We start from the raw sequence: 19,394 nt of genomic DNA on the forward strand, positions 1-19,394 counted from the left end.
TCATGCATGGATTTTGAATCAAGGAGCAACATAGGGTAGGTTAGTTAAAAAATTAAAGCATAATTAAGCACACAGACTTGGAAGAACACAGCTTAAATGAGGCACACAAAGTTAATGCAACCTATAGTAAACATATAAGTAAGACAATTCTTTTCAATAAGTGCCGCTTGAATTCAAAATATATAATTATTACACAATATTTCTATATTATTTTGATCTGAAATTAATTCCTGTACCACTCCTTTTAAAGAAACAAAAGCAAACATAGTTCCTTTATTCTTTGGATGTTAGGATTGATATGTAATAAAAGATTTATTAAGAAATTATCAAGAGGATAATACATTAGTTATTTTTTAAGAGCAATATTAATTGAGCAACAATTTACTTTCGACGAAACGGTTAGTAAAATGCCGACTATGCCCAACCTTTATCTTTTTAGGATTATCTTACTATCATATAAGTTTAGGGGTACTTTTGTCAATATAAAAAGTTGCTCTATAAATATCATTTCTCTTGAATTTTTTTTCTCAAGCCCTTGCCCTTGAAGTCTCTTGACTACTATGTGAGAAAGATTAGCCAATTAAACCAGTGTTAAGTCCAAATGGCCCATGGGCTTGAAACCCAAGATGGGCCCTACTTGAGGTTGGCCTAATCCCAATCTGAAGCCTAAACTTCTCTTGGGCCTGGGATTGTAATTGGGCCTAAAGCTCCAAATTTCTACCCAAGTTATTTGATCTATAGAACTTGCTCGTGTGTATTAATTTATAACTAAAGTTAACTTATCTATGTGATAAATGTAATAGTATCTTTTAAGACATTACAAATAAAATATAGTTTATATATATATATTTATATTTATATATTGTTGAGAAATTTCACTAAAAATTATCCAATATATTGGTTTAAGTAGGAAGTAGGAAATAAACTAGCGGTTTGCTGCAATTAAGTAATTAATAAGAGACTGGATACGTTCTAGAAGACCCGTTTTGCGACACAAAAAACTATTTGGTACGAAGGAAAAGAGGAACCACCTCCACTTATGAGGAGTAAAATTCGCTATGGCGTCCCCCTTATTTAATCCCGTGATCCCTCTCTTGCTCTTCCCTCCTCCCTCCTCTCCTGCTCCTCCTCATCTCCCTCTTCCTCTCTCTTCCTCCTTCCCGCCACGGCCTCTCTGCGCTGGCCGCCGCCGATCCGCCGCCTCCAGGATCCGCCGGAGAGCCCGACGTGGCCGGCCGGAGAGGGAAGGCATGGCTTCCTCCGCCGCTGCTCGCCTCGCGCCGCTCCGCCGGAAGGATAGCGGCGAGGGTTATGACGAGGAGGCAGTGATGAGACCTCTCGATCCGGACGGTGGCGAGATCGAGATGCCGTACTCCGAGTACCGAAGCGGTGAATTCGAGCTTCTCCTCTCTCTCTCTCTCTCTCTCTCTCCCTCTCATCCTTTCCTTAGGGTTTGCTCTTGCTTTCATTATCTCGTAGTCTCAAGTTACTCCGAAAGATCAATGGGTTTTACTTATTGCAATTTAATTGTCAGTATGGCAGGGAATGCATTATCATAGCTCATAATAAGTACTTGTTGAACTGAGTGTAATGGATGCAATTTGAGTAAATCGGATTATCAGAGAGAAGAATGATGTGCAATATATGCTGAGGATCTATATTGCATATGGATTAAAACAGGAGGATCGATGGAAAGCGCCTCTGGCGAGTAACACCACTGTTATGTACTCCTTAAATTAGAAGAAAATATCATATATTTATTTAAGACTTGCCATGCGTTATGAAAGCATGTTGAGACAATTATGTGTCAGTATGTGCAAAATTAAGTCTTGCTGATATTAGATTGTTGAGGTGGACAATTGAATTGGAAGGAAAGATAGAATAAGAACTGAGTATCTACTATCAAGAAAGCGGTGCGATCTTGTTTGATACTTGCTTAGACTTTCACTATTCTTGTTAGTGCAAACTGCGGTGGGATTAGTTTTGATTTAAGTGAAGATATCTGCTGCAGGTACTTCAACATCAAGGAGTCAACCAGTCTTAGCTGAAGTAGAGGCATTTCCCAGAGATAAGGGAGGAAAGTACCAATATAGTACAAATGGTCCACTAAAGGGCAGGCCTAGGATAAGCTCATTATGCTTCGGCGTTGACTTGTCAGCGGATAATTTTGCAGTTGCTATTGTTTATTTTGTGCAAGGAGTGTTGGGACTTGCCAGGCTTGCTGTGAGCTTTTACTTAAAAGACAATCTTCATCTTGATCCAGCAGAGGTATAGTACTATGAATTGTCTTTCAGGTGTTCCATTCATTTTTCATCTGTTTTTGCATGTGTGCACTCTCATATAATTGTTTCCCTCTTAAAACCTTTTCATATTGACCAAGCATGCTGACTCTATTTGCCTATTCTTTTCGCGCCGTTTGACAAACTCTTCATTTTTAAAAATTAGACAGCGGTTATATCTGGTGTCTCTTCCTTGCCATGGTTGATCAAGCCTCTATATGGTTTTATCAGGTTTGACTAGATGTTTCCATATCTTTATTTTTAACATTTCTGCGTTCTCTCTGGTCATGTGCCTTTCATTAAGTTCTTCTGATTTCAGCGACTCTATCCCACTGTTTGGCTATCGAAGAAGATCATATCTCATTCTATCTGGTCTTCTTGGAGCGCTTTCATGGAGCTTGATGGCCACAATGGTTGACAGCAAGTATGATGCAGCATTCTGTATCTTTCTTGGATCTCTTTCAGTTGCCTTTTCAGATGTTGTAAGTGTTTATTAGTTTTCTTTCCAACTGCTATTGTTTATGTTGGTGTTTGATGAATCATTACTTTCACAGACAACATATAATGCTGCAACATAATTTTGACTTTTTATTCTCACGTTCATGCCTTTTACATAAATAATATGCTTAGAATTTAGAAGATGACGTGCCTTTTTTTGGTGAAAGTAGATAAATATTCAATGCACCCCATGATGCAATGCAGCAACGAACCAGAGTTGTACACTAATAACCCATTTTGGGGCTCTTTCAAGCTCATCTCATTGAAGAACCTCATTGCTGCTTTAATGCTTGTTCTACATCTAACCTCTCTTGTGTGCTAGTTGGTTCATAGGATAAAGTAGCTCTCTTTTGAACAAAGTTCTGCACTACTGTAGTGAGCCGCACATCACAGTTCAAAGTGATTGCTGACTTGGTTTCAGCTCAGTTTAAGGTTGAATAACACTATTGAATTGACCAACCAAGCCTTAGCAGTCAAAAGCGTAGGTCAGCTTTTCTGGTTTCCAACTTAGTACTTTAGTAGTGCATGAGTCTTAAGCTAAATTTTTTTTCCCAACTTACTTTTCCAAAGTTTTTTTCGGAAATGCAACGTCAATACTGATGCTAGACTGTAACCTCTCTAAATCTCTGTTCAAGGGTTGCAAAAGAATTATGCTGGAATGATACGTCGGTTTGCTACAGAACTCGAAAAGCATTTTTTAGTTAGTCTTTTTTTATTATTCCATTCCTCTTATTACTTTCATAAAGTGTTGAGATATATATTTCAGGTGGTAGATTCTATGGTTGTTGAAAGGGCTCGTGGAGAGTCACAAAGCATGTCTGGATCTCTTCAGTCTCTTTGTTGGGGATCATCAGCATTTGGAGGCATTGTGAGTGCATATTTTAGTGGTTCTCTGGTGGATGCTTATGGAGTAAGGTTTGTTCTATACTGAAGCTTCAGGCTGATGTGCGACATGATGTGTTATTGATTCTTATATATTTTTTTTAATTGCAGATTTGTCTTCGGTGTTACTGCATTCCTACCCCTGATGACATCCGCAGTTGCTTTGCTTGTAAATGAACAGGCTTTGCCATCTTCAGGAGGATATAAGCCATCAATTTCTACTTCAGGTTTTGTTGAAAGCACCAAGCAGCATATCATGCAGTTGTGGACTGCAGTGAGGCAGCCTGAAATATTTTTGCCCACCCTATTTATATTCCTTTGGCAAGCAACACCACAATCAGACTCTGCCATGTTCTTTTTTATGTATGTTCCCTACCATAACTATCATTATATTTAGCCCAATTGTACCTTGAAAATCTTGGTATTCGATCTACCACCATATTACTGTTCTAGATGAGCATAAATTTCGGTTGGTTTTCTCTGGATGAACTTTCAGCAATCAACATTGGTGCCTAATTTAAGAATTTGTATGGTTGGATTTTTATAATTTATGTAAAATTGTAAATGCACATATTGATGTTTTATCTTTTGCTCTGTATTAAATAAGATGCGCAACTACAAGTGACTGTCTGATCATTTCTGTATTACTCAGTGAAGACTGGCTTAGATTAATCATCCCGAGAAATATGTTCTCTTAGATTCTGTTGTCAATTAAGTATTTCTAAATGGTAAACACGATGGAATCTTTTAGGGTTTGAGTGTCAGAAACTCAGAATACTACGGTTCATTTCTTGTCAATAAGGTGACCTGCTAATTTTCCCTATCATTATGTTTCTCTGTGCATATATGGCTTACTTGCAACTTGGCCTACTTCTTGCACTTTAAATGCATGATATTTTCTGAATGTTTATATCTGTCTATTTGATGGTTTTCAGCACAAATAAGCTTGGATTTACTCCAGAATTTTTGGGGCGTGTTAAACTTGTTACGTCTGTGGCATCCTTGGCGGGCGTTGGACTGTATAATGGATTCCTGAAGACAGTTCCTTTAAGGAAGATATTTCTTCTGACAACCATTGTGGGTTCTGTCCTTGGAATGACACAGGTGCTATTCATTTGACTTTTAGAATATTAGATGAATTGGGACTTCATGTTTCTCTTGTAAGCTAATTCTGGTCTTACTTTCTCAGGTTTTACTTGTCACTGGACTAAATCGTCAGTTTGGCATAAGTGATGAATGGTTCTCCATTGGGGATTCTCTGATTATAACAGTCCTCAGTCAGGTGACTAACATTAGTTGAATTAGAAATTTATGTAGAAAAGGTTTTTTAATTTCCATCTGATAGTTATGATCTCTACTCTACATGTTACATATACTATACATTGTAAATAAGCTATAAGAAGAATTCTGCCTGTCAATGGATATTGTTTTGCCTTTTCAATCACAAGAACTTCTCTTTTGGGGTGTATATGGTCAGACGCTTATCTGGGTGAGAGCATGCTTTTCAGAAGTCATTTTTCTTCTAGTTTATTTCTTGAAATTTGTATATATGCATTCTATATTTAAAGTTATTAATATTTAAGTAAGTTTGTGCTGATGAGATCCTTTAAGGTTACGCCAACATGTCCCATAATTTGCAAGATGGCTTTTACACCACACACTGTTATATCTATATCTAAAAAGTCAAGTATCACTGAAAAGAATATACTTTTTCAGAAGAAGGAAAACAATAAGAATATATGATAGAAGATCTGCCACAATGTTTTTATGAAGAAAGAAAAGCTCTAGAGTCTTTACTTCTTTACATTTTCAACAACTGCACTGTATTTCCAGGTGATGTGCTAGTTGGCAATAAAATATTTATATTATTCCAAACCATTAGGCATGCTTTTGAATTTGAATGTTTTTATTATGTTGTCCTCTAATGTTGGTGGGGTTTATTTTATACTATTGCAGAATTATTCATTTCCTATAACACTGAATTTTACTGTAGGCCTCTTTCATGCCTGTTTTGGTATTAGCTGCCAGATTATGTCCGCCGGGAATGGAAGCTACACTATTTGCTACACTAATGTCTATATCAAATGGGGGAAGTGTCACTGGTGGTCTTGTGGGTGCTGGGCTGACCCAGTTTCTTGGGGTCACCAGAGACAGCTTTGGCAATTTAGCTCTCTTAATAATTATCTGCAATCTCAGCTCTTTGCTGCCTCTGCCCCTCCTTGGTCTTCTTCCAGCAGAAAATCCTGAGGCTGAGGATAGGGATCTCGAACAGGCAAAATCAAATTGAGGTTTCATCTTTATCTCCATTGATTTAAGTGGGACCTGTCTTATGTTGGTCTCCCTTCAAAATGATCTTGCAATCTGATATGGCATCTCAGTTCTACTTTTGTTCCATGCCTCAGAGAGGAACTTGGAATGCCTATTTTCTAAGGATGCAAGACATTCCATCTACTACTGTTTCAGAGACCAAGCTCATGCAACTGCTGACCCATGTACAATAGTCATATGCTTCTTGGACAATATCAAAAAGGCCATCCCAACTGGCAAGTACACGTACTTGAAATTTACCATATGCTGTAGAGGAGAAATTTTTTGTCATCTGTGTAATAGATTGATGTTCTAACCTAACCTTGACATGGAAATGAAATAATAAATCTCATCACACGGATTACATATTATATTTTTCTTCACCTCAGATGCATTTGAAGGGCTATAAGATTATGAAAGTTATCCACAGGAAGGAATTTGTGATTCTCAATCTTACAAATGTGGCTGCCGTTTTATTCAAGTGCTTACATACTGTTGAAGCCTGAATGCTGTTTCCAGCAAAGAACCATAGTACCTAGACCCTACTACATTACTTTCTAGGGCTCAAACACACTGAATGAGGAGATAAAACTTTTATAGATTTCATTTATGTACTAAGTGTGATAGGGTGCTGTTGTGTTAAGTGACGTCAGAGGAGAATTTTGTTTGGAGTCCTGCATTGGAGCATTACTTCCTCACAAAAATGACAACCAAACTTATACCTCTCATTAACCTGCAGTCTTATTAACAAAAGTTTTATCTATTACATTTGTGGGAACAATCTGTCTTGTTGGATGGGTGACTAACAAACACATTCATCTTATGTCTTTTATAGTATTCCTTTGTCAATCTTTACATTTAATATTGCCAATGTGCTTGCTGATATATCATGAATGTGGCATATAAGATCCTTTAAACCATTTTGTTTCTTTATCCTCAGATACTGCAGCCTGAAGCGGATAATTATTCACGAGTTATAACAGCTGTTATATGTTATTCATCAAGCAGGTTAAGTTTATCATTACGACTATTTGGTACCAAGTGTTTAATTCATCTCTCAGGAAGGATCCCATCTATTTTGTGTTAAAGGTCACTGCTTGTTGCTGAAAGATGAAAATAAGTTTGACGGCAGCCTGGTATTATGTAACAGCAATTTGCCTCAATATTGATGTTCACATTATGTCATTATCATGTAACAGTAGTATGCCTTACAAGATTGATACATGCATTACGCAAGACTTGGGTATTCTTTTCTTTTCTTTTCTTTTTCCTTTGGCTATTAGATGTAGCTTCTCTTGAATCAGGTGAACAGTCCTATTCATGCAATTGTACTCTGACCCCACATCTGATGAGTCCACTCTCTCAAGAGAACTTTGAAGTTTAATTTCTCAATAGAAGTAACATATCTACTTATTGGTGGCATTTTGTAACCTATAGGAGAGATATGGGTAGGACAATCAATGATGATATGGGCCTTGAGTTTCAGAATACTATGGATCTATTTATTGGATCTTATCATAAGCTGGCCAATGATTGAGTCAGTGAGTTGCTTGCAGTCTCATTTTTGGAAGAATATGAGCATGTGCAGGAGCATGTGAAGACATTAGAATAATTCGCCACCTAACAATATATTCCACCAATTTCATATGATTATGGTGAGAACTCTAAGCACCTCAACAATCATTCAACTACATTTCACTGTTAGATGAGATAGATCAAGTCTTTTTTAAAAACACAGTGAGTTGCATAATTCTGGCAATCTTTCAGTGGAGAGACTAACCTCCTATGAGCTACTCATATGCCTCTCCTAATAATTAGTTAGCCTGTCAATTTAAAGCCATGGTTGGTTGTTCTGATACCCAAACGAGTCAATCATCAGACAAGCAAAGAGGATCAGAGATGAACCCGTGCATGCATGACTGCCCAACCCATACTGAGGACTGTGACAGAGGGGATCCACGTGTATCTCTGGCGTATTAATGTCGTATGGGCTTCTTCCAATGGATGCCAAGCTGAGCAAGCTCTCAAGATTATCTTTACATTTGATACGTAGCCATCTTCCTGCCTGTCCAAATGAGCTAGGAGTTTGCCAACAGGGACGAGAAAGACATGGCAAAGCCTAGTTCTAAACCTGCAAGCAACGTGGGCCAATTGCGTACAAACAACAGGGCACTCGGATTTAGTCCAAACAAGAAGGCAGGAAATTTCCTGTATCCGGACACTTGGGAGGCCATGGTTGGTTGCCAGCCTGCCACTTTATATATTGAAGCTCTCTTCAGTCTTCACATTGTTGCTTCCTGATAAATTTTGTACTAAAAAAAGAGTCAGAAGCTCATTAGGTAGCAAACCAAATACCAATCATCACTTCCTAATCATGAGATCATTGCACACTAACCTAATATATAGCTTGTAAGGATTCTAAGCACCAACCTAACATTAGACATATTTTTTTTTCCTCTGTTTACTTTAGGGAGAGTAATTAAACACTGCTTGGTACTCTGTCTTACCCGCATGATTACTTTCGGAGAGTCAGTAAACCTTGTATGTTAATAAGATCTCAATTGCACCAGGCATTTATAAATGCAGTTAATTTTCCTTCCTAAGTTCAATTTTCTCTCTCTTAATTTCCACTCTTTGAGCCATTTGTGTGATTTGCAAGCAAACACGAGCAGAGAGAACTGAGCAGAGAAGCTGAAACCAAAACAAGGTTCAATGGGACGAGGCAAAATCCCAGAAGAAAAAGTTAGCATTCAAAGTTTCAAACCAAGCCAAACACCACCAACGAACTGCCCCTCAAGATGCGATAACTAATAGAAGGAATAGAATATAGCATTTGGGTAGAGAGAATCCAACCTCATCCAGTTTTAAATGCCAGGAAAATGCCAACCATGAGGTATCGCAACTAACCTTGTCTGATATCTCACCATCAGCACATGGAGCAAATTATGGCTCATCTCTCTCTCTCTCTCCTACCCTCAACCATATAAACCTCTCTCTCTACAATACTCAGCATCACCCATTAGAATGGAGATAGCTTCAGTGAACTGTGAATGCTGTGGTTTGAGAGAGGACTGCACCCAGGACTACATCAGCAGTGTGAAGGCCAACTTTGAAGGGAAATGGCTATGTGGGCTTTGCTCTGAGGCAGTGCGAGATGAGATTAGTAGGGGAGGAAGAAGATGCCATGGGGTGGAAGAGTCTATGAAAGCCCACATGTCATTCTGCAGGAAGATTAAGTCCAACCCTGCAATTAGAGTGGCTGATGGGATGAGGCAGATGCTTAGGAGGAGGTCTGGAGACATGGCGAAGCCTGCATTAGCTACTGCTGCAAAGAAGTTTGGGAGGTCAATCAGCACTTCACAAGTAGGGGATGAGAGTCGTCAATGCCATCATTTTGAGCTGGTTTAACTTTTAAGAACTATTACTGTTAAATATCTTCTGCATTTTTCATTGTAATGTACAGAAGATGTCATCAAATTACCTCATCCAAGTTTTGTGTGAATGCTCAATGTTTTTGAATACCATATTGGATCAGTTAATATAACTCATTAAATTTTATGTTTTATGTTTTACACACTCTCTCTCACTTCAAAATTAAAATATTTTAAGAGGCCTAAGAATTAGACTTTAATTTAAATAAGTATAAACTTTCTATATTTTAAATGATAAATGAGTCTAATAAAATTCGAACTCGAGACTTCTGCTACGATAAACTACTATAAAATTATTTTTATATTTAACGAAGTACTATAAACTTATGACATGAGATATTTGTTCGAATCAATACTCTAACTGGATGATTAGCATATCTTTTATTATATCAAGAAATAAATAACATATAAGCTCACAAATTATATCAAAAATAAAAAGTAAAATTTATTTATATTGGTATTAGATATTACAAAGTTTTGGCCCAGAAGAGAAAGAGTTAGTTCATTAATGGGCTGCATGTGGCCCAATAAGGCCCATAATAGCTCCTCTTAATACCCCCACCTTCGCTATATTCTACACCGAAAGATTATGCGGAGGTTTCCACTCGGTCCAGTTCGTTCTTGGGGACGGAGAGTCTCCTCTCTGCCGAACTCCGGCGCCGTCGGGAACCTTCCAGAAACCCCCGTAATTCAAAAACTACCACTCCCGCGACGGCCGCAGCACGATGCCCCAACGACGGCCGAGATCTTGCGGCGGCGGTCCGGGGTCGAGATCGTAAGATTTCTTTTCCGCTTTGCCATTGGGATCTGGAACCCTAGATTTGCAACTCATGGTCTATGTCTGGATTCCATTTGAAGGTATTGGGCGGAAGAAGCGATGTGAGGAATGCTCCGTTGCGGCAGTTCTCGTCGTTACATGGGAGAGGTAATGATACGAATTAGCTAAATTGCCGCCTTTTTTTTCAATCTCTAAGTTATTCTGGATTTATTGGATGCCTTACGTTAGTTAAGAGTGTGCTCTTCGAATTCGTTAAATGAATTATTGGAAGAATCGTAGAAAAGCTATTTAGCGAAATATCTCTAAAATTAAAGAGGATTTACATATGGAAGATCCATTTATAATTCTGTTTTATTTTATTATAGGAAATTTGGAGTTCTTGGTAGTAGGAGAAACACGAAAATAGTTCAATATAATGTGCAAGATAAATCGGCACTAGAAAACCTCTTGCAAATCAATTTGTTTTGGTTAATCATAAAACTTAGTGTTTGGAGAGTTACCAAATCCCACATTCAGTTCTTACAGGGTTTATGGCATCAACTTTTAACATTACACTAAGTGATGCTATTGATAGCTATGTGATTAGATACTTATATTTTGGAGTAATATGAAATCTCTTCGAACCTGTAAAATGGAAAAGTAAAATTACCTCGCTGGAGAACTTTACTGGTTATCCAGTCATATGGCAATCTGATTCATATACTGTGTATTTGCGGTATTCAAATTGTTAGTTTTCTGAGCTAGATGGCTGACTTGGACTGAAATACTGGACAGATGATATTTCAATCGAGGAAGAAGTTGAAAAGAAGGCAGGATGGGTGTTGAAGTTTATCTTCATAGGAACTGCAGGACTTGTTGGTTACCAGTTCTTTCCTTATATGGGTATTGTACTCTGTGTAGAAAAAAAAAAAACCTCTGCATTCACTATGAAGCATTAATATTAAAAAGATAAATCATAGGGCCTTTTTATACTTGTAAAATCTGAACATGGTCATGTGTCTGACAAGCTTTCAGGGGATAATCTACTGCAGCAATCAATCTCACTTTTACATGTCAAAGATCCTTTGTTCAAGAGAATGGGAGCATCCAGATTGGCTCGTTTTGCAGTTGATGGTATATTGCATCCTTTTAGACTTTTAGTATGTTTTCTGTTCTTCTTGTCAATATAGACTTTTAGACTTTTACATGCCTAAGATCCTCTGTTCAAGAGAATGAGAGCGTCCAGATTGACTTGTTTTGCAGTTGATGATATATTGCATCCTTTAGAGTTTTAGTATGGTTTTGTTCCTCTTTTCAATATGGACTTTTTGACTTTTACATATCTAAGATTCTTTGTTCAAGAGAATGGGGGTGTGCAGATTGACTTGTTTTGCGGTTCATGGTATATTGCATCCTTTGGAGTTTTAGTATGGTTTTTGTTCTTCTTTTCAATATGGACTTTTTGACTTTTACATATTTAAGATCCTTTGTTCAAGAGAACAGGGGCATCCAGGTTGATTCGTTTTGCATTATGGTGTATTGCATCCTTTTAGAGTATTAATATGTTTTCTGTTCTTCTTGTCAGTATGGATACATACTTTCTGCACTCTTACATGCTTTGGATTTTATTCAGTTGTATGAGAATATTATTTTAATCATACAAACTTCTCTCCTTATTATTAATACCTAAAAAGCGAAGTAGGTTTCATTTGATTGGATGAGCTCATAGGTTAGATGGATTCAGACAATATGGTGCTAGCACTCCCCAATTAGTGACTCCAATAGCTCACCAAATCACTCACTACCAACATGCTTACCCAGTTACAAACTTCTCTCCTTGAAGAAGTGAGGCACTCAGTTTGCCCTCATTGCAATGTCAGGATAATCCATGCTAAGATGTTTTCCTATTCTATATATTATAAAGGTAATGAACTTGCAGCTCATTTTTATTTAAGTTTGCAAATGAACTTAAGATTTTCATTGAAAGAATTTCATTTTTTCCTAAATTTACAGATGAAAGGAGAATGAAGGTAGTAAACTTGGGAGGAGCTCAAGAACTTTTGACTATGCTGGAGGGTGCGAAAGATGATAAAACACGTAAAGAAGCTCTGAAAGCTCTTGTTGCTCTATCTTACTCAGGTTAGTCCTGCAAGTTCTTGTGCAGTTACCTCTTACTTGCTTATTTGATGCCAGCATTAATATGAAAATTAGAATTTTGTGAACTGACAAGGATGTGGACAATTCTATTGTGTGCTTTCTATTTGTTCTTGCACTCTCGGACTTAGGAAGAAGGATCGCTAAAGCCAACCTAAAATTGTTGGGACAACAGGACTGGTTAGTGGTTGTGCACATCATTTCTTATCTGACCAAACTAGCTTTCTAAGCTGAGTGCTTGTAGTGGTTCATGTTTATATTTTGGGACTAGTTTTTTATCATAATTATTGTCGCCAGTGTCATCTTAATGAGATATAATTGCTGAGTGATGTTTAAAGATGTGATCTTTCTAGAATTATCACAGCATCCTTGACTGTGTGCATCTAAATTGGGGATATCGTAGTCCACATTTATCACGAAAAAAGACAATTGGTTACTGTAACACATATTAGGTAATGTTGGGTGGTCAAGTTCAACCCAAAATGAATCAAGTTTGTCATTAGTGATGCACTCATGCAACTGGTGATGCTCCCTATTGGCAGCCCATGTATATTGGTTGCTTGGGATGAACATGATTGTGGTGACGATTGTACATTTATATTTACAGTGGTATAAAAAAAAGAGACATACGAATGATTTATGTTGCTCTAATTTGTACATTTTCATTAGCTATATTACATAATTATTCTTGGCATTTCATGAGAAATGAGAATAAATTAAATGTTATATTTTGTTGGCCTTTTAAATGAACTTTTTGAAACACAGTGAGATGCTTAGTTTTTTATGACGATCACAATACACTGAATGCCATGCTATTCTGGATATCTTTCTCAAACATGAGTATCATTGCCAACTAGGAATTAGACAATTTCCCTAAATCTGCTTTTGTTGTCGAATGACCTGCTTCTCATGGTAGAGAAAAAAAATGTCAACAAAACATTGCCATTCTACCTCAAAGCAGATAATTTAAGACATGATTCGGCTAAACTCATGCTGTTTCAAAATCTGCCATATTTATGATGAAAAATAAGTTGACGAAATGCACGGAATTTGCAGATGGAGCTGCTGAATTCCTGGACCAGGCAGGTGCAGTTGCAATTGTTGATTCCATTTTGAATTCTTCAGAGTATCCTGAAATTGGAGCTTATAAGACTAGCCTCCTTAATAAGTTTCAAGAACTGAAGAATGATGCCGTTCAGCTGGAGGGAGAGATGAATTAACAGCCAATCAAGACCCGAAGCATTCACCTTCATGCATGAAACCTATTCTTGATTTGAATTTGAGGGACCTGTTTGACTATTTGATTTGTGTTTACCTGAAGTTGCTGTAATCTTTCCGCTCTGTATTGCAAAAGAGGTTTCTAAGCTGGAAGAGGAAGGTTGTAATGTGAGGTCATATCGATCACCTCATAATTTCTTGTGGCAACTGGTTCTCTTGACATTGAGGCTCGCTAAGTTGTCGTTATTGTGCTCGAATGGTTAAAGAGGCTCATATTCATATTTTATAAGCGTTCTCGGTTCAACTCTTGGTGGCTTCCATCAACAAGACCACAACCTACTACTGAGCTCTATCTTGCATTTGTAAAACCTAGCGGAAGCTGAAACAATTAATTTGGTCTGATAAAGCATGGATGTATGCTCTAGCAAATTAATGAGTAGACCAATCACATGTTCTGTAACTCAAATGACAGTGTAAATAATTAAATACAATAATATATTACTCATACCTTACTTCCGGTATGTGAGATAAGAGCACAAGTAAATTTTAGATTCCATTTAAAGTGTGCCTGTAGCATAATAAGAGCCACTGTAAATTGCCGCAAAGCCACAAGAATCAAATTTTGTTTCTCAAAATCAAAAGAAAATTCAACAAAAAGATTTATGTAGCTCATCCAACGAGAGACTGGCAGACCATCCTCAGATCTAATCAAGCAGATCTTGCCTGCATGGAGAAGCGAGCAGGTGGTATTGCTTTCAAATAAAAAATAAGTCCACGTCAAAATGCACAAAGGAAAACAAGCAAATAGGCTTTAAGCAGATGTTAATAATTTGATCAGTGTGCTCAAATGTTTAATAAAATATATATGAGCCTGTTATTTATGTTAAACCTATTTAAGTGATCTATAATTTTAATTTTATTTTAAACTTTAGAAATATAATTAAGTTAATATGATTCTAAATATGTAGAAGCTCATGTCATAATTAATGGGCTTGTGATGATAAAACTTATTGGTTTTTTTTTTAAAAAAAAACCTAAGGGAGGTTTAATAAAATATCGTTTCAGTTTCTATTGCTATTACGTGTGAAACTGAAATGTATGAAAACTCATCCCTTAGAATTTCTCAACCATCTCCTTCGTCTTCCTTCTGGTATCGATGACAATAACTATTGATTCAGATTAGTTTTTTTATATTATTTTAATATCTCTAGAATTATATCTACATGATTCAACTGATCCTGTTTATTGAATTTGTGAAAGTCTTTCGGCACATAGTAAGTTTATAAACATTTCCACTTTATTCCAAGTTTCAGCTTATTCCATCACCCATGATTTGCTCCAGTTAAAACTTTTCTCGGTCTTTTTCCACTTTCATTCACAATCAAATGAGCCTAGGAAAGAGACTCTAAACCTAATTGCAGAGTACAAATCCCGAAAGATATAAAGAGTAGATATGTTCTATATTTAACTTTCTTCCTCATAATTTCTAGGATGAAAAAGTTTCTTCTATTAAGAATGTGTGCTTCTAGCATCCCTATTTTTAGCTTCAAACTTTTTAACTTTTAGAGGCTTCACACATGCTCCTGAGAGACTATTAATATTGTTAACATCATTCATGGCATTTGGAATCTAGTAATAACAAAGCAAAGTGAAAAGGAAAGCAAATCAAATAGAAACTGGACTACATAAACAAAACAAATAGGCATATGAGAAGATACTTAACAATCAACATACCGTGACGCCAGACACAAATGTCAGGTACATTTTTCACTTGACCATTGATGCTGTCATTATAGACTCAAGTCTCAATATATATCCCCCTCAACAAAAACAGCAGAACTGAATGGGACTCAAAAGTTGTCGATAGTGGGTAATCTGCAACAACATGTCAACCATGAAATGAACTGTCAGACAGATTGTTTACATCCATATAGGCAAACTCACCAAAAAAGTATAATGAAATAATTCGGTTGATGGGGGGAAGTAAATATTTTTTACTTCTTCACTAATTGCTGAACAGCATATGCACCTAGCTGTTTATTACAGTACAGCTATTCGGTGGTGCCACTGAGCTGGCCAAGGAAAATGTTCTCCAATAATTCTCTGGTCATGCATTCCTCCAGTTCCAACAGTAAATATAGTCACTGTATGCCCATTCCTCAATATTTTCTGCAGAGGTGAACGTCCAATTTTGCCACAAACAATTGCATGTACAAGAAAAACAAATTTACAACAATGAGACTCAAATTTGTACCACTTCATAAAAGAAAGATCTCGCAGAGTTTTACAAGCAATGTACCTTGCACACACCTTTGAAGCCCTAACCTTTTTCTGGATCCACACCTTGGGGTTCTAAAAATCTCTTGTCATCCACAACATCATTCTTTTCTATTAGTTCATCAACTGAAATAGTGGAATTCCATGCCTGAGACTCTCTATGAAGTTTGAACGCCTACAGAAAGAGAAAAATAGAATGATCAAAGCTTCATAGGTGATAAATACCTCATGATTTGCAATACTGAAGGTATCCTCGCCCCAAAAGCATAATAGATCACTATTATTGACTATCATGTAAACGCAAGGATCACATGAAACATAATTATTATAAGCCAAATGTCCTGGTATGAGTCTAGAACCACCCACCAATTGAAGTCTGTTATCCTAAACCAAGCCCTTCAGAAATCCAGTTCTCAGTGAACCCACGATCAATTTGCATACCATGAAAACAGAATAAACATGAAAAGATATCCAGATATTCATGCAAGTGCTCTTTATTTACCTACCATCACAAAATGGTCTTTTTCGAGTTGTTATATAGCAAAAGAAATGAATCACAAGTAGAAAAGATGGTAAAGAATTTACTCAGGCGTATGACTCACTTAGAGGCAGAACATATTATGTTGCAATAATGAAAATTTATAAATTATGTCTGATATTCACATGAGAAACTCTTATAATAAGATTCGAGACATACTTTATGTTCAAAAGATGTAATTCAAAAGGTAAAAGTTATAGAGGCATATTAACAAACATATAAAGTGCGTGCAAATATAACAACAACAGGACAGCATAAAAGAATCCAGCACCATCCGAAACCTTATTGTATACTGCTATTATAATATGCCAAAGTTGTCCCAATCCAATTAGAGAAACACTACGTTTTGATCACACCAAAATCAGACAATTTGTACTACTCCAAGATAAGAGAGCATATTTTCAAAGTTGGAATCGTTTCAAACCACACAGGTGTTATAAACGAGAGACCAGGCACGGATTCCCTACGTCTCTACGCTTAGGAAACACCAGAGGTAAACCAACAGAAACTAGAGAATAAGACGGCCGCAATGGATGTAGGAGGTTGATCCTTCTCTTGTTGTTTCGATCCGGAAAACAACCGTCCACGTGGATCCTTGACGTTGGTCACTATCAATGTTGGAGAGAAATTGCCTTCCAATTCCGCGACGCAGATCCACGCGGTGCGGTTTGTCTCGTCAAATCCCCTGTGTCAAGTTTTGGATCCAAGAGTTGTTGGCACGTGGATTACGCCTGCCCGTCCGATCGTATCTCGACGGCCGATTTCCCCTCACATTATTTTTCCATCGAATTCCGGTCAAACCACACGGTACGACGGTAGCAGCAATAAATTTTCAAAAGCACCCAAATAATTATCGGATGGCGGTTTTAATAATTTCACTGCACGTTGGGGTGATTAGTTATTGGGTACGAACCAAACTACTCTGATAATACCGATTCATTTTGCATCTAAGCCCCTCACTATTTTATTTTTCCCAATAGGTAAATTACATCTAGACCTACTAATATTACCCAGTATCATTTATATCCCAAAAGATAAAAAATAACACATAATACTACTGAGATCCAAACTCGATTAGTTAGTCTTAAATTTTTTAAAAGGTAAAAATAATTAAATATTAAAAAAAATTTTGTTTACTAAACTAATTTAGAGATTCCTAAACTTAAATTTTTTTTTAAGCTATTTTAAACTCAGTACAAGATTATACTGTCAACAGAAATTAAAAGGGGGAGAAATTATAACGGCTAAAGAGGAAGAAGAGAATTTATAATTAATATTACCATTAAACTTAGGATTAGGCTTGAGATTGAGAGAGAAAAATTTAAGAATAAGAGAAAAAAATATTAAGATGAGAGGAGCGAGAGAGATTATAAATGTCTTGCTATATATTTGGAGCGAAAAATTAGGAAAATTTCAACACGAATGGGGACAAAAATAGTTGCATATTATTCACGTAGTAATTTTGAATGAAAAAAAGAAATTAAACAGGAGGCTAACAAGAAAAGGTATGTTTGAAATATTTGAATAATTCATAGGTTTTAAATGTAATTTAGCCTTTTTCAATTGGAAGTGAAGAACTTAAAAGGTGCACCCGTAAATAAGATATTTTAGAGGGGGATATATTGAAAAGAGCGCATAATAATTTGTCGCAGTTATTATAAAGTGACCACCCCATCAGAGTTCCCGATACCATCTTCCTTTGAGCAAGAGAGAAAGGAGAAACCTTTGCTTTTCTCCAATTCCACACAATTCGAACTCGTTTCTAGTTTTTAATTCCTAGGGTTAGGGTTTCGATCATGCGGATCCACCCGATTCCCAAGAAGCTCCTCCGCCTCCCCCACGTCTTCGCCAAGGTCCTCGAGCTCCCCTTCGGCGCGGACTTCGAGGTCTCCGTCGAGGAGTACCCCGACGGCTTCCGCTTCACCGCCGCCTCCGGCGTCATCTCCGGCGAGGTCGGGGCTCACGCCATCGAGATCTGCCCCGGGGTGACGAAGGTCGTGGTCGGCGCCGAAGGCGCCGGCGCAGAGGTGGCGCTCCAGCTCGACCGCTGGAGGTTCCGGCTCCCGCCGAGCACCCTACCGGCGATGGCGACTGCGGCTTACGTGGACGGGGAGCTCGTCGTGATCGTTCCCAAGGGCGCGGGGGATGAGGAAGAAGAGGTTTTCGGAAGCAGGGGATTTGGTGGCGGAATTGGCAGGCTGGTTGTTGTACAGTAGTTACTGGCATCATTAGATGCTTTAATTACCGCAATTTGCAGTAATTCCTGCTTCTACGAGAGCAAAATCTGGTACTCCTTTTTGCATTAAAAAAAAAAACACTATGTCGTCAGTATTATTACCTGGTCCTAGTTTGTAATAATTTATCCTGAACATTATACAATGGTGTTAAAAGAACAATAACTAGTGCTCTTCCTGGCGATGAAGTGATTGATTCCCTATAACATTTTGGTACGTTATGATATAAAAGGTTGGATGATTGATTGGGGTGTGCACAACAGTCCAGTCACTAGAAGGCTCGATTCTTTGTCTCTTTTTCTCTTTTAAAGTAACAATGGAAGGATTAGTCTCTTAAGATATAGCTTATTACACTACATGAACGATATATAATATACATCAGGATTCAAAGCACAACCCCTTCAAATTATAACCTCAAAGGAGAAGAAGTAAAACGAAGGAAGCCACATTATTTTTAGATCGCAGGAAGCTTCCTACGAAGGAACGCAAGGGAAGCATGCCGAGAGGAGCCGTCACTCTCCCCCACAAAATACTCTATAAATATTTTATAAAAACTTTCATAATCTTATCCAATGATAATGACTATTTTAAGACTAATTTTTTTTTTATTAATAGACAAAATTATACCACATCATTTGTCCAGAATAATTATATGGAATTTATTAAAAAAACAATTTAGATTTTATTTTATTTTATTTATCACCTTAAGATAAGTTTAATTAAGCTAACTGGTATATGAGGAACTCAATCTAAAGGTCAAATTTTTGGTATTTTAATTATCTATTCTGTAAGCTACATGGTTGTTTTGTTGTCAAGTAA

The 19,394-nt window shown here is 37.2% G+C and overlaps 4 protein-coding genes and 1 long non-coding RNA gene across 14 annotated transcripts; 4 read left to right on the forward strand and 1 right to left on the reverse strand.

Moving 5' to 3' along the window:
• The first annotated feature begins 1,012 nt into the window (after nt 1-1,012).
• Nucleotides 1,013-7,342, forward strand: LOC140762893 (folate-biopterin transporter 1, chloroplastic). Of its 3 annotated transcripts, XR_012104768.1 has the most exons (11): nt 1,013-1,389; nt 2,012-2,268; nt 2,446-2,510; nt 2,599-2,761; nt 3,544-3,692; nt 3,771-4,022; nt 4,595-4,763; nt 4,849-4,941; nt 5,653-5,947; nt 6,062-6,202; nt 6,907-7,342. XR_012104768.1 is itself a non-coding variant. In XM_073100870.1 (9 exons), exons 1-9 carry the CDS (start codon nt 1,059-1,061, stop codon nt 5,944-5,946), a joined length of 1,773 nt encoding a protein of 590 aa, XP_072956971.1. In that variant the 5' UTR covers nt 1,013-1,058; the 3' UTR covers nt 5,947-6,337. The 3 variants fall into 3 exon arrangements, 1 of the variants encoding a protein (XP_072956971.1); XR_012104767.1 differs by having other exon boundaries at nt 5,653-6,202; nt 6,975-7,342; XM_073100870.1 differs by lacking the exon at nt 6,907-7,342 and having other exon boundaries at nt 5,653-6,337.
• Nucleotides 7,343-8,629: 1,287 nt separating this feature from the next.
• On the forward strand, nt 8,630-9,510 carry LOC140763568 (uncharacterized). Its single transcript, XM_073101816.1, has one exon. It carries the CDS (start codon nt 8,991-8,993, stop codon nt 9,372-9,374), a length of 384 nt encoding a protein of 127 aa, XP_072957917.1. The 5' UTR covers nt 8,630-8,990; the 3' UTR covers nt 9,375-9,510.
• A 437-nt stretch (nt 9,511-9,947) lies between these two features.
• Nucleotides 9,948-13,746, forward strand: LOC140763784 (uncharacterized). The gene is made up of 6 exons (XM_073102134.1): nt 9,948-10,172; nt 10,256-10,322; nt 10,950-11,057; nt 11,190-11,288; nt 12,168-12,293; nt 13,365-13,746. The coding sequence occupies exons 1-6, from the start codon at nt 9,987-9,989 to the stop codon at nt 13,526-13,528; spliced, it is 750 nt and encodes a 249-aa protein (XP_072958235.1). The 5' UTR covers nt 9,948-9,986; the 3' UTR covers nt 13,529-13,746.
• Nucleotides 13,407-16,979, reverse strand: LOC140763785 (uncharacterized). Of its 8 annotated transcripts, none has more exons than XR_012104893.1 (6): nt 16,809-16,979; nt 15,826-15,978; nt 15,525-15,695; nt 15,261-15,401; nt 14,035-14,249; nt 13,407-13,895 (listed from the first exon to the last, which is right to left on the reverse strand). It is a non-coding gene; the product is annotated as an uncharacterized lncRNA (long non-coding RNA). The 8 variants fall into 8 exon arrangements; XR_012104889.1 differs by lacking the exon at nt 16,809-16,979 and adding an exon at nt 16,623-16,758; XR_012104892.1 differs by lacking the exon at nt 16,809-16,979 and adding an exon at nt 16,170-16,600.
• A 1,040-nt stretch (nt 16,980-18,019) lies between these two features.
• Nucleotides 18,020-18,763, forward strand: LOC140763084 (uncharacterized). The gene has a single exon (XM_073101130.1). It carries the CDS (start codon nt 18,138-18,140, stop codon nt 18,555-18,557), a length of 420 nt encoding a protein of 139 aa, XP_072957231.1. The 5' UTR covers nt 18,020-18,137; the 3' UTR covers nt 18,558-18,763.
• The last annotated feature ends 631 nt before the right edge of the window (nt 18,764-19,394 follow it).

The sequence above is a fragment of the Typha angustifolia genome, chromosome 7, assembly GCF_048772165.1.
Source record: "Typha angustifolia cultivar Huaian chromosome 7, ASM4877216v1, whole genome shotgun sequence".
In the NCBI taxonomy this organism is placed as follows: Eukaryota; Viridiplantae; Streptophyta; class Magnoliopsida; order Poales; family Typhaceae; genus Typha; species Typha angustifolia.

Excerpts from the sequence above, each read along its gene's own strand:
- LOC140763568 (XM_073101816.1), top strand. The coding sequence starts at position 8,991 with ATGGAGATAGCTTCAGTGAACTGTGAATGCTGTGGTTTGAGAGAGGAC.
- LOC140763084 (XM_073101130.1), top strand. The coding sequence starts at position 18,138 with ATGCGGATCCACCCGATTCCCAAGAAGCTCCTCCGCCTCCCCCACGTC.
- LOC140763784 (XM_073102134.1), top strand. The coding sequence starts at position 9,987 with ATGCGGAGGTTTCCACTCGGTCCAGTTCGTTCTTGGGGACGGAGAGTC. Across the intron at positions 10,323-10,949 it reads CTCGTCGTTACATGGGAGAG|ATGATATTTCAATCGAGGAA; the intron begins GTAATGATACGA and ends AATACTGGACAG. Across the intron at positions 11,289-12,167 it reads GGCTCGTTTTGCAGTTGATG|ATGAAAGGAGAATGAAGGTA; the intron begins GTATATTGCATC and ends CTAAATTTACAG.
- LOC140762893 (XM_073100870.1), top strand. The coding sequence starts at position 1,059 with ATGGCGTCCCCCTTATTTAATCCCGTGATCCCTCTCTTGCTCTTCCCT. Across the intron at positions 2,511-2,598 it reads CCTCTATATGGTTTTATCAG|CGACTCTATCCCACTGTTTG; the intron begins GTTTGACTAGAT and ends TTCTGATTTCAG. Across the intron at positions 2,762-3,543 it reads CAGTTGCCTTTTCAGATGTT|GTGGTAGATTCTATGGTTGT; the intron begins GTAAGTGTTTAT and ends TATATATTTCAG.